Genomic DNA, 14187 nt, shown 5'->3' on the forward strand with positions numbered 1-14187 from the left:
CTGGCAATCAGCAGAGTCCCTCCTTGCCTCTGTTCGTTGATGGAGGAGCAGACCTGCTCTCTCATTTGCTCTGTCACCACCCTGACATTCCCTGAGTCACTGTATGTTATCTTGCCTGTCAGTGCCATATACTTTTCACTCCAGACACTCTCTCTGGAGCATTTGTTACTCAGAGACATAATTACTCAGTGCTTCCTTAATCAGCCTAAATGCAAGACACTGGGCACAGAAAAGCTCAGCTTCTTGGAGACCCTCAAGGGTGAAGACAGACAATGTCTGCTCCCAGGAAAACTTAAGTGGAAATCAATCCAAATTTATGTGCCCCCTCCCGCATGGCTCCCAGCTCTGCAGCAGGAGCCCAAGCCCTGGCACAGGTCTTGGGACCAGTGCTGTGGGTTCAGGGAGGGGTGCTGGGACTCATTGCAGCCACAGCACTGCCTGAGTCCTTCCCAGCACATTACAGATGTAACACGGCGCTGCTTTGAAGAGAAATTTCCTTGATATTGTTAGATAGGTTGCTCTTTAATCAGAGTACTGCAGTTAAGTGAGTTATTAAACTGCGGCATCAACAGGTGAATCACAACTGCTGATCAAGCAGCAGACAGGCTGTGGCCCTGCGGTGCCTGGGAAGCCCCAGGGAGGTCAGTGAACCGGATGAACACCAGGAAAACCAGGCAGGGGTGTGTGGCCCCAAACACCTGCACTGCAACACCCACCTGGCAGCAGTTCCATGGCAGGGAGCAAATATCCCCACACTTCATCACTGTATCTGCAAGCTGCAGGGAAATGAGGGAGGGTCTTAAGTTTCCATTTCACAGTGCTGTGTTTTTTGAGTAATATTAATCTAAGTATTTGATTGCAGCATCATTTCTGTGTGTTTCCTGTCTAAATCCAGCAGTATTCTCAGGATCAAGCCCTAGTCCTAGCTCTAACAGTATCAATCTGTAATACTTCACACCCAGAGGGTCTGACATGTGCCCTGCAAGGGCTTTCAGTGTATGCAGGGCTGGGAGCGGAGATGTCAGCCCCGTGCACGTGATGTTATTGCAGATCATGGTCACCACAGTCAGACCTCAGCTCCTGGGTGAGTAAGCATCCTCACAGAGGTGAGCAATGCTCCAGTTACTGTAACAGGGAACAAATGGGCTACTCAAAATAACAGCAAACCCCCAAGAGTGCCATTAGAGCAAATGCAAGCCTTCTCTTAAAGGAACAAGTGAAGGCTTGGATGAGGCTTCAAGAAACCTCATTTAGTGAGAGATGTCTCAGCACACAGCAGCAGTTGGACTGGATGACCTTTAAGATCCCCTCCAACACAAACCATTCAATGATTTTACAATTTTAAGGCTTCTTGTGAACACTAGTTTTGAGAAAAATCTGTGTCAGAGGGCATCGTTTTGCTCTGCTGATGCTGGGATGAGCTCAGAGTTTGGATACATGAGTGCTATGGAACAGCAGCACTGCGAGGAAGGCCCTGCTGCGGCCAGAGATGGGTGTTGTACTCCTGAGACATTCAGCTGATGGCTCAGGTACCTTCTGAGTGGAGCCTGGGGGATTTAACTGCTATTTATGGGGGTGTTTGCCTATTTTCTCCCCAGTGCCTATAACAAGAGCTCTATTCACAGCACTGCCTGCGAGCTCGTCTGCCCAGCCTGCAGAAAACATCTGAGCACGTTGCCTAACCCGACCACAGGCAGCAGAGCCATCAGCTGACAATCCCCAGACCTCACAGCAGGATGGGAGAGAGCCAGACACCATCCCATCAACAGACCAACCACTTGGCAGCAGCAGGCCCTCCCTATCTGACGAGCTGTGCCCACAGAGGTCACGCAGACCCCACATGTGTGCACGTGCCCCATGCCCAGCACCAGCAGCGGTCCCTGGAGGCTCATTTCTGCCCTTCACTTTCTACCTCCATCACGTGTTATTTGGGTGAATTGCATCAAGGAGCCCATTGCATGACTAACAAACACAAGAATTTCCCTGCTTTTGCCTCCCTGCTCCCTCTCAGGAGCTCTGCTGTTTTTTTCCCTTGCATTAATATCAATAACTAACTCTCCCTTAGTCTGTGATTACCGCATAGGAACCCCCCAGCAATGCAACCATCCCTTTGGGCTCTCCAGCTTGAGAAGCTGGATGCCCACACTGGGTTTATTTGGTGTTTGTTTGTTTAATGGCCTGGTTAGGAAACTGAGAGTGGGTGACGGAGGAGAGGCACACACATCATGGTGAGCCCTGCCTGGCTAAAGCCTGGGACCTCTGCAGCCTAAAGCCAGGCAGTGTCAGGCCAGGCTCACATCACATCCTTCACAACAGAAACATGGGGATATCCCTCCATTCCAGCCTGAGAAAACCATCCTGATGTGGGGGAGCACTGAGCTGAACCTCAGACTGAGACAGCAGCACAGCTCCTGGCCTTGGTGCAGGTGCTGCAGCCCCAGGAGCTGCCTGCATTTCCACCTGCCTCCTTCTTTCAGCATCAGGGGGTCAGTCTGAAATCCATAACCTTTGTAAAGCTGTCCATGGTTAATCACAACTAACTCACAGACTTTGGCCTAGTGCAGACACTCCTGCTCCTCTACCTTCTATAGAAGAAACTGCATGCAGATGATGTAGGGATCATCTATGCAATTTCTCAGTTTTATGTAAACAGAAACTCTCCTGAGGGACACCCTGACTGCTTTAGTTTTGTATTACATTGCACACAGCAGCACGATTGACACAGAATACAGATCCTGGCCCACAGCAAGTACAAGAAGCAGACACAAAGGAGAGCGTCTCTGTCAACATCCCCTGCTTAGCTTTCAGATCATGGCAGAGCAAGCAGAGCCAGAGACAGATTTCTCTTCCAGCCACAGACAGCATTAAAGAAATGACAGAGCAAAGCACCTGGCTCCCAGCACACCACTGTGTGTTCTGCTCCCACCTCTAAGGCCAGAACTTACTTTTATGTTATCCGGAAATCTCCTTTTCCCAGCTCCAAACCAAGACTTGAGATCATTAGAGGGAGTACTGCTTGTCAGAGCAGAATGCAAATTTAAAACACTTGTCCCAAATAACAGGAGGTAGTAATTAGGCTCCAGAACTTCCTCCTGCACCTTTTCCTGCACATCTGCAGTGATGTAGGGCATGTATCACCAACATGCCAGTAAAATGAAGAAGCCTCCCTTTCTCCATTTCACAGACAGTTCCTCTCTTTCTACTCTGTCCTCTTGTTTATTAACTTTCTTTCTCAGTCGCATCAAATGGGCAACTTCCCTGCAGTAGCACTCAAGGAAACACCCCAGCCATCCTGCTGGCACCAATGCCTCCTGCCACCTCCTTTTCCAAATAGCCACTGAGCTCTCCTGCAACAAAACTGCAGGACAAGTGGCATGTGGAAGGACTAACCAGCAGAAAGTCTTGGCCAGGTTCATGGTCAGAAGGACCTTCAGCCAGGATGGACTCCTGCAGGTCCGGGAGCCACAGATACGACACAGATTTGACAAGCTGAGGCAATGCTCGTCCTCTGCACCTAATGAGCAGAGGGAGGGCAGACTCACCTCATCTCACTCATGGAGTGGTGGCTGTGTGAGGAGCTGCCAAGGAGGCCAGGCAGGTCTGAAGATGCGAGAACTGACATGGGCTGCAGACACCCATGTGCAGAGAATCCCAGAGACAGGGGCTGCATGGCAAGGACAGAAAGCCAGGACCAAAACCAGGCACAACAACCTGCCCCAGGAGTGTCTGTGCCCTTGGGGAGATGTGCAAAGTTAAAGAAGAGGAGTCTTTACATGGTCTGGAGAAAGTAGATACGTTACTTATAATCTGATTAAAATTCCGTACAAATGCTCTGTTAGCTCTGGAATCAATGAATGGTCACACATCTCCCTAAGCACAAGATTTATGTTTAAGAAACTCTATCATTGTGGTAAACCTACAGGGAGTGTGTCCAATCGGCTGAACAGGAGCAGCAAAGCCATGCCATAAGCTGCCCCAGTAGCTCTGTGCCCAGAGCTGCCTTTTCACAGCCCAAGCCCAAATCCTGGATGAAACAACTGATGTAGAAAGAGACAGTGCTTCCAAAAAGGCAGCTGGAAGCAACACCATGCATGTTTTACGTATCACTTGGTCACTCGGTGTCAGCAGGATAGGAAGTGTAGGGATAAACGCCTCCAGGCACCGATGGGCTCAAGTGAGGCCCTGGGAGGCCATGCAGTGCTGGCCCCGCACTGACTGCCAGCCCAGAGCTGCTCCAGGCAGCCAGGATGGCCACCAGCCGCACATCAGCTGCTGCATGTTTCATGTGTTCCATTCCAATCCGTGAGTTTCCCTGCTCTCCATCCTTGCAGGCTGCAGGCTGCACACTGCCACAAGGGACAGGAGCCACTTTGTTGCAGAAGGAGAGTGGCCTCATGGAGGAGCATGTGAGGAGCGGGTGGGATGATGCACGTGTGGGACCCAGAGGGGATGAGGAGCCTCTGGCCACGGCACACTGTCAGAGTGGGCACTCCTGTTTGCTTCCTTCCTGCCTTCATGTCGGCACTGCTCAACCCCACTGTGGCCAGCGCTGGCTGCTCCTGCTTGCACTACAGCCACCTCACTCATCCACGCTGGAGATGCAGAACAAAGCTGTTTGTCAGCAAAATGAAGTGGCTTTCCTCGCATCCCCCATCTGGAGCTGGCAATCCCCTCCCTCCTGCTCCAGGGCTGAGCATCCCTCCTGCCCGAGGTCCCTTCCTCATGCTGTGGGCTGGCTGCAGGGCAGCGGTTCCCCAGTTCCTCCTCCTGCTGTGCTGCTTGTGTATCCCCAGCACCGTGCCTGCTTTGGAGGGCATCCAGCACGCTCACTGCAACCCCAGACAAACAAACAGCAGTTGTGCAAGGGTGCGGGGCAGGCATCTCCGGCAGGAAACAAAGCGCAGGACTTGCTCTATTTTAATCCTGCCAAGGGTCTTCTTGGAAGCGAGGCAGAGCCCGGCTGCGCAGAGTTAAGAATGAAACCCTATTTTTAGCCTGTCCCCGGTGAGGTAAGAGCGCGTGAGTCAGCCCCGGCGTGGGACGTTGCATAACGTGGGGCCGCCAGCACACGGGGGTGAGGATGGAGGATGGATGGAGCCGTCCCTCTGCCTTTCCTGGCATTGTCACCGTGAGACAGACCCTTCACATTATTTAAATGCAGGGCTCTTCTCTCCACCTCCCCTCCCCTGAAAATTTTAATTAGAAACAGCAGTGGGCTGGTTATGTAATGCGATTAATTGCAGCATTAGAGTGAAGAAATATAGGGCATACAGGTCTTAAAGATTCACATGCAAAGTCATGTGTGGGAGTGAGAGAGACAAGGGTGAAACGCAAGACTTATCTGTTTGATTATGTACTGCTCACGGGGCAGTGATTTATTCCCCGAATAACTTAATCACAGCGATCAGCCGATAGCCAAGGCACAAACAAAAAGGAGCAAACACCCAGAAGATGAGGGAACAAAAGTGCTTTCACAGCATCTCTAAAGGTTAGGTGTACACCTTGCAAACAGGATGTCACCCGTGGCAGCAGACCTGCCCCTCAGCAGCACTCACTCACTCCAATAAAAGTGAGATTTTTCCATTGAGTCATGATTAATGAACTGCAGACGCACGCTGACAGGGAGGGCTGCAGCTCACTTTCACTGTGCGGCAGCTGGATCTGGGAGAGTAGCTGTAGCATCACGGTTTTCTCTCTTCCTATCTTTTGTAAACCCATCTCCAGTGAAGAACTGAAGCCCAAACTGGTGTGGTCTCCTGCTAGTGACCTCCAAGCACCCAAAGGAGAAGGGTAGTGTTTTGGTAATTGAGTGGCTGTTATTTAAACTCAGCCCAGTCCGATAGTGGCAAGGAGCTTCTGGTGCACCTGGCTGCCCTAGAATGCCATAGATGGGTAGGCTGAGTGAGGTTCGCCTTCAGTGCAGAAGCACAGAGCATCTGGGGCTGAGTCTGAGCAGCCTCGCTGCAAAACCCAACTGGGAGAGACAGAGTGAGTGCTGCGGGGACTTCGGGAGGCATGTCTGCAGGTATCTGAGCACTGCTGCTTTTCAAAGCAAAAGGACTGCTGTTAATATTCATGGAAAGGAAGATGAAAAGGCGCTGGAGGAGGGAGTGTGTGGCGGGATACTGAGGAAGTCCCAGCATGTTTTATCCTGTGCATGCAGCAGAGAGAGGAAGGCTCGCAGTCCAAGTGCAGCTGCTCCGTGCTATAGATTGCAATCCCAGATTGTCTTCCTGCCAGCTGCCCCCAACATCAAACCTAAGGCTCTAGTGGGAAGGAGTGCTAATTTAAAGTAGCTCTCTCTGAAGCAAAGGCTCTTCACCCAGTGAGTCCAGCACAGCTCAAATTAGCTTCTCTGCTGGCAACCTCAGCTGTAAAGCCATGGTCTGAAACAGAAGCACCGCCAGTCGTGATCACTCCTGAATAAAAACTTAATTTGCTGCTGCTTTGCCATTCCCTTGCAATGATTTCAGAGGCCCCTGTGTATGGATCTGTCAAGAAGCAAAATGCCAAGACAAATTTAAAAGCAGCTTTAACATTACCTTGAATCCATACTGTTTGATTGCTTTGCTGATAAGAAAAATACTGAATGATTCTATCAGAAAAAAAAACCAATCAGATTTCAGCTGCCTCCTCGGATAGGTGCGGTGCATTGGGGTTAGGAGTGATGGCAGCAGAAATACCCTTCCAAGGGACTTCCTGGTGACACACTGAAGAGGAGGGTGAGCCAGCCAAGAAGTCTCTTCCCGCTGTTGGTGGGTTTGTGCCACTGCGCTGCAATAGCCCTCAGCTGCTTTTATGTGTTTCTAAAGCTTCCCTCAGCTCTGTGTGTGATAGCTGAGCACAAAACCCACCCATCAGTTTGGCATTTGGCTTCATCTGTCTCAAGTGTGTCTGTACCTCTGGAGCACACCTTCTTCCTTATGTAGAGCCTATTGGTGGCTCTCATTAGGCCAGACCCCAAAGATGCTCTCAATGAAATCTCCACTGCAACCATCTTCCATTGGAAACAATTTTCCTCTCCTAGAAAGTGGCTGAAGAAAAGCTGTTCGGATATTTCTAAGCGCACAGTAAGATTTCTCCTGAAGAAATCAAGATCAAAGCTCACACAATTAGGAACAAACTAAAAGCAAAGGCACCTTTACTAAAGCTCATTAAAAATATCCTTTGTGCCGATCTCCTGTGTGGCACCCAAAGTCTCATGAATACAGCGGGCTAATGAGAATGCAGTGGTGAGCTTTTTTTTTTCCCTTCAGTATTTTTCTCTTCCGTACTTCGCAAATGTCATAGTTTAATTAAGGGATGTCAAAGGCACAGAGAGCTGCCCCAAGATCATCGTCACCTGCTGCTCTATAAACGCAGAGGTGAAGACAAGTGAGAAGGGCCATCGTGCCAACAGCAAATTATGGGCAGAGGGCAAAGTTCAACCATGGAATGGACAGAGCTTTATTTATAGTGGTGGGCTGCTTTGCCCAGCCCTGCAATGGGGCTGCCCAGCCTCGGTCCCCCCAGGCTCTGGAGCTCACCACCACCTCTTGCTGTCTGTGCATCCCCGGCTTCCTTCAGGACCTGGCCAAGCCTGTAATTCAGCCTCTAAAGGCACGCGCATGGGCACTTCTTTTAAGTATTTACCAAAGCCCTTCCAACCATGGACTCCCTGATTTTACAGCCTTTTGTGATTCTCATGAGATGATGTTTCCTTTCTGTGGCTGCCTGCTTCTCTCCTGCTGTCTGTGCCTGCTCTCAGATAGAGGCTGGCTCATTCTCTTTCCCCTTCTTCTACATCAGTCAATATTGATCTGACCATTCCAGGTGCAACTTGTGCTAACAGTTTTCTTTATGCCACTCTGATAAATCTGTGCCCTGCAAACCATCCTCCTTCTGTTTACCATCTTGTCTGGGGTCTCGGAGATTAGTTGCATTACTTCACAGTTTACTTCTTAATGTTCTGCACGAGGAGTAGTCCACACTTTATCTCACCAATAGCTCCCACTTCTCAGCTGCTGTGCAGAGGTGACTGAATAACACCCTATGACCTCTCTCCCTTCAAAATTACCTCCAAATTAATCTATGAGTGCAGTACTCCCAGCAATATATTTCCTTTTAATGGAAATCATGCCTCAACAGCAGCTTGCTGATAGCCTTCCATGTCAGACTTCATCAACACATGGCTCTGCAAGGTGGCAGGAGGGGCTCACATCACTCCTATTCCTGACGAGCACAGCTCCAGCCATGCAGAAATGGAAGAAAACATCTCTGTGGGACCAGGATACCTCCTATATCCTCCCCATTACATGGTGGACAGCTCTAAGTATTGGGCTGCTGCATTGCTACATGCCACAGGTCAAGCAGGAGGGATCACTTGCCTTTGTTGTGTCTGACTTCTCACTGCACTGTGGAGGAACAGCTGTATTCCAGCTGGCCTTGATGAGTATTGAAATGATCCCACTGGTGAGGTTCTTCAAGGGAAACCACCACACCGAGGTCTCAGAGGTGAACAGTTCAGAATGAAGATAGTTATAAGTCACAGAAAGGATCCAAATGAATTCCTTTGCAGCTAAGGCAGCACAGGGTCTTCTGCGCCAAGAAACAACAAAAGGATTTCCATGGCATTCCTCTACAAAGCATCTATCGGCTCATTAGCATGAAACAACCTTCATAAAACATTCTGTAGTTCTACCAGTAAATTCTCATAAAACTAAACCCCCATACTGCTTAATTGCTCTTATTAGCAAGCCAACTGCCTGTCAGACTTATTTTGTTATGCAAGGCACGCTAGTAAGAGAGGGCATGCAATTTTTAATCAGAGCTGGGATACTCACTAGGATACAGACTTCTGAAGGGCACAAATTCACCCAAACAAGCACATCCATCACAACTGGACACAGAGAAGAGGTGCTGTACCCAAACATATGGCTGCACAGAGATTTACCTCCTCCCTCCTCCTCCAAAACACCTGCAGACATGATGGTCGGGCCCCAGCATTGACCTGCACTAAGTTCTGCAGTCCCTGCTCAGGGAGGGGAGGCCCAGCTGACAGCTGAGCAGAGCACAGCAATCAATGCAGATTCACATCCATCAGGGCAGGATTTTAAGCAGAACACTGGGAATACAAAACTAAGGAGTGGTTCAGGGGTCTCCAATACGAGCAGCTCAGCCTGAAGGCATCCATCCCCTCCCTGCTCTGCAGGCCTCCACGAGTGCCTCATCTCCCATGGAGACACCGTGCTGCCGTTACCATGGCTGTGTGAGACCTTTAGCAAACACACAGCTTTCTCCAATCGAAGCTGCGGGTCCCTCTCCCTGCTCAGCACAGCCCTACGTGACCGGCAGCACTGCTGCACGGCCGCCTGCAGCTGCACAGCACAGTGAGGGACTCGGCACGCTTTCCTCGTGTCTACAGCTTCAGCAAAACCAAGGCTCAGGAGCTGCAGTGAATACAGCACTGCATGCCACTGTCTTGTCCTTCCTTCCCTTCCTGCATCAGGGGAATGTGCTCATGCCTACAGAGTGTAACACTGCTTCTTTCACCCTCAGGACAGTCGCATCTCTTTCAGCTCCCTGTTTTATCACAGCTTTGCACAGCTCGCCAGGGCTCAGCCCAGAGGAGTGGAGGTGTGCAGTGAGCACAGACACGCAGGCAGAGAGCACAGAGGTGCTGCTGCTGCAGAAGCAGATTCAGGCAGACTCTGACCTACGGCCTCACTGTCACGCTATGGGTGTCGTTCCCCAGATGGTGTCATTCAGGCCTTGGAGGTCACAGAGAGCACCCAGAACTTCCCTTCATCTCAGGAACAGGCACACAGCTTTGGTGGGCTGCCCCACACAGGATTTCCAGCACTTTCCACATTTAAAAGAAATCCTGCTTTGATAAGAACTTTGAAAAGCTTCACTGTTTCTTTCAACCACGGAACGGGGCAGAAGAGGTTTGATAGCCACAGTCCTTCACAGATTTGGTGTGAAAAGCTCTAATGCTGCCATCCTTGGGACTGCAGCCTGAACTCTGGCAGCAGAGGGAAGGGTGAGCTCTGCCATCTTTATGGCCAGTCAGCCGCCACACCTACACGCACCGTTGCTCTGCAAAGCTGCAGGATCCCAGTGGGAGTTGAGTGCTTGCTCCCAGCTAATTTCCCCAAAGATTCCATCTCTCTGAGGCTCAGAGCAATCTCTGCACCTGCAGGTGAGTGACTGTGCTCTGGGCTCAGACCAGGCATGTGGACTGAGAGCAGACATTTATTCCTTGTGATCTCAGCCACCTTTGGAGGTGGAAGCTGCCCAGCTGCAGCGCTGAGGGCAAAAGCTGAACCTGTGCTTGAGAAACAGACACTCATTCTTCCACATTTTGCAGAAACTGAGATAGGGAGTGGTGGGGCTGGAGACTGGGGGCAGCTGGGCAAGGCTGTAAGCACTAACAGCTGCGAGTGAGGGTTCTTGTTCTGAGCTCAGGCTGGGCACTATCATTTCAATGTCCTTATATCACTGAGTCACAGAGTCCTTCAGGTTGGAAGAGACCTCTGAGATCCCCAGCCCAGCCTACTGCATCCACTGCCCACATCCCTCAGTGCCACATCTCCCAGGGACAGTGAACCCGCCGCTCCCTGGGCAGCCCATACCAGCGCCTGACTGCTCCTTTGGAGAGCAAATGTTTGCTCATTTCCAACCTGACCTTCCCTTGGCACAACGTGAGGCCATCACCTCTCACCCATCACTGTTACCTGGGAGATGAGGCCAGCCCCACCTTGCTACAGCCTCCTTTCAGGAGTCATGGAGCCCACTATACCTGCCAGCAAAGCACCCTGTCCCCCCGGCACAGCCAGCACCGTCCTGCTGCTACACATCTCCTGCATCCCCAGGCAGTGCCCCGAGCTGCAGCTCGTCTGCACGGCCCCAGGGAGCAGCTGACAGGGTGCCAAGGCCCCGGGCCACATGGAGCACCAAGAGAAAAGCACAGCACACTGCCGGGAAGCCCTTCATTATGCAGAGACCGTCTGCTTCGTTCACTAAACAAGACGGGCCTATGGTGCAAAGAGGCGACTATCTAATCAGGCTTCTAACTCGTGCCCACAGATAAGCCGAATTAATTCTGCACAGGCATCTCTGAACCTTTCAGTTCTAGATTCTACAACCGCAGAAATGGTCGTTTATCTCCGTTTCGCGTCCGCGGGCATCACCGTGTGCTGCGCTGTGCGGGGCGGGGGCGGCCCCGCGGGGTGCAACGCGTGTCCGCCGGGGTGAGGAGGAGCCCAGCCCCGCAACTGCGACGCTCCCAGCAGCGGGGCTGTAAGTCCGCACGCTGCGGGAGGGCGTTCATCGCTGCCCCGAGGGCGGCCCGCCCCCTCTCGCCGTGCCGTGCCCTGCCCGTGCCGCCGGCTGCACCCGGCGCCCGTCGGCGCTGCCGTGCGGGGCGGGTGGTGCTCGCCGCGTGCTGCGCCGCGTGCGGGGCGGGTCGGGCAGCGGCTCCGCCCGGGCCATGCGGAGCGGAACGTGAGCGGGGCCGACCGCGCCGGGAGGGGGAGGGGGAGGAGGAGAAGGGCCGGCCCGGTCCGTCGCAGCCGGGCTGGCGGCCGCCGGCGCTGCGGGCCGAGTCGCACGGGGGCCGGGCGGGCGGCCAGAGCCTCCCCCGCGCGGGGCCGCGTCCGCCGTCCGTCCCGCCGCCGTGCCCCCGCCGTCCCGCCGCCCCTCCTCCCTTCCTCCCGTCCTCCCCGCCCCGTGGCGTTGGCAGCCGCCGCCGCGGGATTTTCCGCCTCCGCCCCGGCTCCGCGTGCTTTGGCAGCGCCGCGCGGCTGGGAGCGCTCCGCTGGGCCGGACCGGACCCCGCCCGCCTCCCCCGGCACCGGCCCGGAGCGCGGGGCAGAGGGAGAGATGACGGCGATAAAGCGGCCGGGCGGGGCCGAGCGGTGCCAGGGAAACCGTGTGCGCTCTGTGTTCGTGAAGTAGCATTTTAATGCCAGGATGTGGTTAGACTGTAGCGACGCATCGCACGCGGTCCGGGGGACTTCTCAGAGCCGGCTGCCCCGAGCACCGGCCGGCGGACGGAGCCTCGACGTGCGGGGCAGGCAGGTGCTGCTGTGCGCAGTGCTCCCCGGCCACAGCAGCCGCGCTAAGTGCACTCACTGCCGGATAAAACTCAATAAAACAGCCTCAGAATTACGTTATTCCTTATACGGAGTCCTCGAAAATGAGCAGAGGGGGAAATCTTGCAGCCCTGCCGACCCTGACCCTGCGGGCACGGAGCTGAGAGCTGAGAGCCCATCCTGTGCCCAGCACGTCTCCCTGGGGTGCATCCTGACAGCACAGCCCAGAAGCCCTAAGCATGCGCTTGTGTAATACCCAAACACCGTGTCTGCAGTTACGGCAAGTTTTACTCTTCACAAAAGAGTCGTTAGAGCTCCACTTTTCAGAAACTCCTGTTCATGCTCCTTCATGTTTTGTAGTTGATATTGATATCCTCCTGGGCTGTCCTACCCAGGCTGGGCTGCAGACATGGTGCCCCCCATCACAGCCTGGGTAGTGAGCTCAGCTGATGGAGGTGTTTGGTCTCTGAGCTGCTCCATGCTGTGTGGCACAGGGATGTGTAAGCAGTTCTGTGCAGGCAGCCTGTGCGTGGTGTTCGGCTTAAAGTCAGTCTGGGTTCATTTCCGTACGTGTTTGGGGGGTTATTTTTCAGAGGTTCTAATTCAAAGCTGTAAAATCACACCTGTGTTGGTGTCTCTCAGCAGGGCTGCCTGGCTCCCAGCTGCTCCCAGCACCAGCGATGCAGGGAGCAGCACTGTGGGTACATTTGAGGGCTGCTCCATGGCCTATGTGAGCAGTACACGTGGCTCATTCATTTGGGAAGAAATGCTGTTCCACTCTGCCAGAAACACAACCTTTTGCTGTGATCTCTTCCCAAAAGGGGAAGCTGTGGTCAGCTGCCAGGGGGCACAAGGTGTGCGGGGTTACATCTGGAGCAAACACTGCTGCTTGGAAACCATCTTCAGTTTCTTCTTTACAGTCTTCTCGCTTCTTACCTGCTGCCTCCTCCCCACCACCACCACCTGTTGCTCCCCAGCCATAGGACGCAGGGTTCCAGTGAGCTCAGAGCACCAAGAGGTGCCATGTCTTGACTGGGTTCTGTGTCTGCATCTTCACATCCGCTGGGAGAAAATAACTGAGCATTCACCCTGCGTCCTGCAGGCAGAGCTGTGTGTGGAGTTCGCACTCTGCTGCTCAGGGGACTTTTGGTTGTTCCCTATCTGTTTTTCAGTAACACGTCTGGTGGTTCTAAAATGAGTGTATTTATCTGACCCAGGAGCAGAGACATTACCTCATTGTCACGGGGCTGGTGGCAGGCAGTGCGGCACGGCCAGGCAGAGCTGCTGGGTGCAGGGCTGTGCTGGGCTCACACTGTGTGAGATGGTGTTACCATATGGGACTGCCCAGCAGACTGGGCAGGATGGGCCCTCTTGTCGCACAGTGCTCTCACCTGAACACTCATTGGCACATACGTTGGAAGGCTGTGATGTATTTATTTAGACAGGATTAATGATGATTTCAATTCTTGCTTTCTTGATTTTGAATTAAAAGTGAAGCTTGTTCCAAGTAACGGTGTAGCACAGTCTGAGCACAGCCTGTTGTGCATACTGGTCATCCTGTAGTTGCCATAGACATGAAGATGAAGGCCAGCAGCTGAGCACCGCCTGCTAACAGCACTGAGCGTGGTCACCTTATATTTCCCCTCTGCCGATGTGGGGTTGTGCAATACACACGACTTGAATCACAAGCCTGGATGGGATTCCTCCAAATTCGAGAGCAGTTTGTGTTCAGAAGGCACGCTCAGCATTCACCTATGAGACAGCGGAGCCGCCCCTCGGTCATCGGCTTCCCCGTTACTCACTGCTGCTGGGAGGGATGTCTGCAGGATGCAGAGGAGCGGCTCCCCGGGGCACGCTGCCAGCACGGCTTTCCTCCTCCGCGCTGTCACCGGGCCCTCTGATTCATCCCGTCTGCCCGCCTTGTTCCTGTGGGATCCAACGCACCACCTCTGCTTTTGGGTTCGGGGAAGTCTCATGTTCTGCCTGTTTAGTTTTCCAGTTTAAAAACTCTGGTGTAAGTGTAGGCTGAGATGGCCCTGTGCTCCCAAAGCCAGGAGCTGGCAGAGGGTCAGGGTAGCTCTGTGCGTGCTTCACAAGCTGGTGAACTTTTCCC

General features: G+C 53.1%; 1 protein-coding gene across 1 annotated transcript; it reads right to left on the reverse strand.

Moving 5' to 3' along the window:
- Nucleotides 1–3209: 3209 nt before the first annotated feature.
- On the reverse strand, nt 3210–12304 carry LOC146758337 (uncharacterized). The gene has a single exon (XM_085516099.1). It carries the CDS (start codon nt 11938–11940, stop codon nt 11308–11310), a length of 633 nt encoding a protein of 210 aa, XP_085372225.1. The 5' UTR covers nt 11941–12304; the 3' UTR covers nt 3210–11307.
- Nucleotides 12305–14187: the final 1883 nt, after the last annotated feature.

Source organism: Coturnix japonica, chromosome 15 (assembly GCF_054131305.1).
Source record: "Coturnix japonica strain WE chromosome 15, WE-NBRP24, whole genome shotgun sequence".
NCBI classification, from domain to species: domain Eukaryota; kingdom Metazoa; phylum Chordata; class Aves; order Galliformes; family Phasianidae; genus Coturnix; species Coturnix japonica.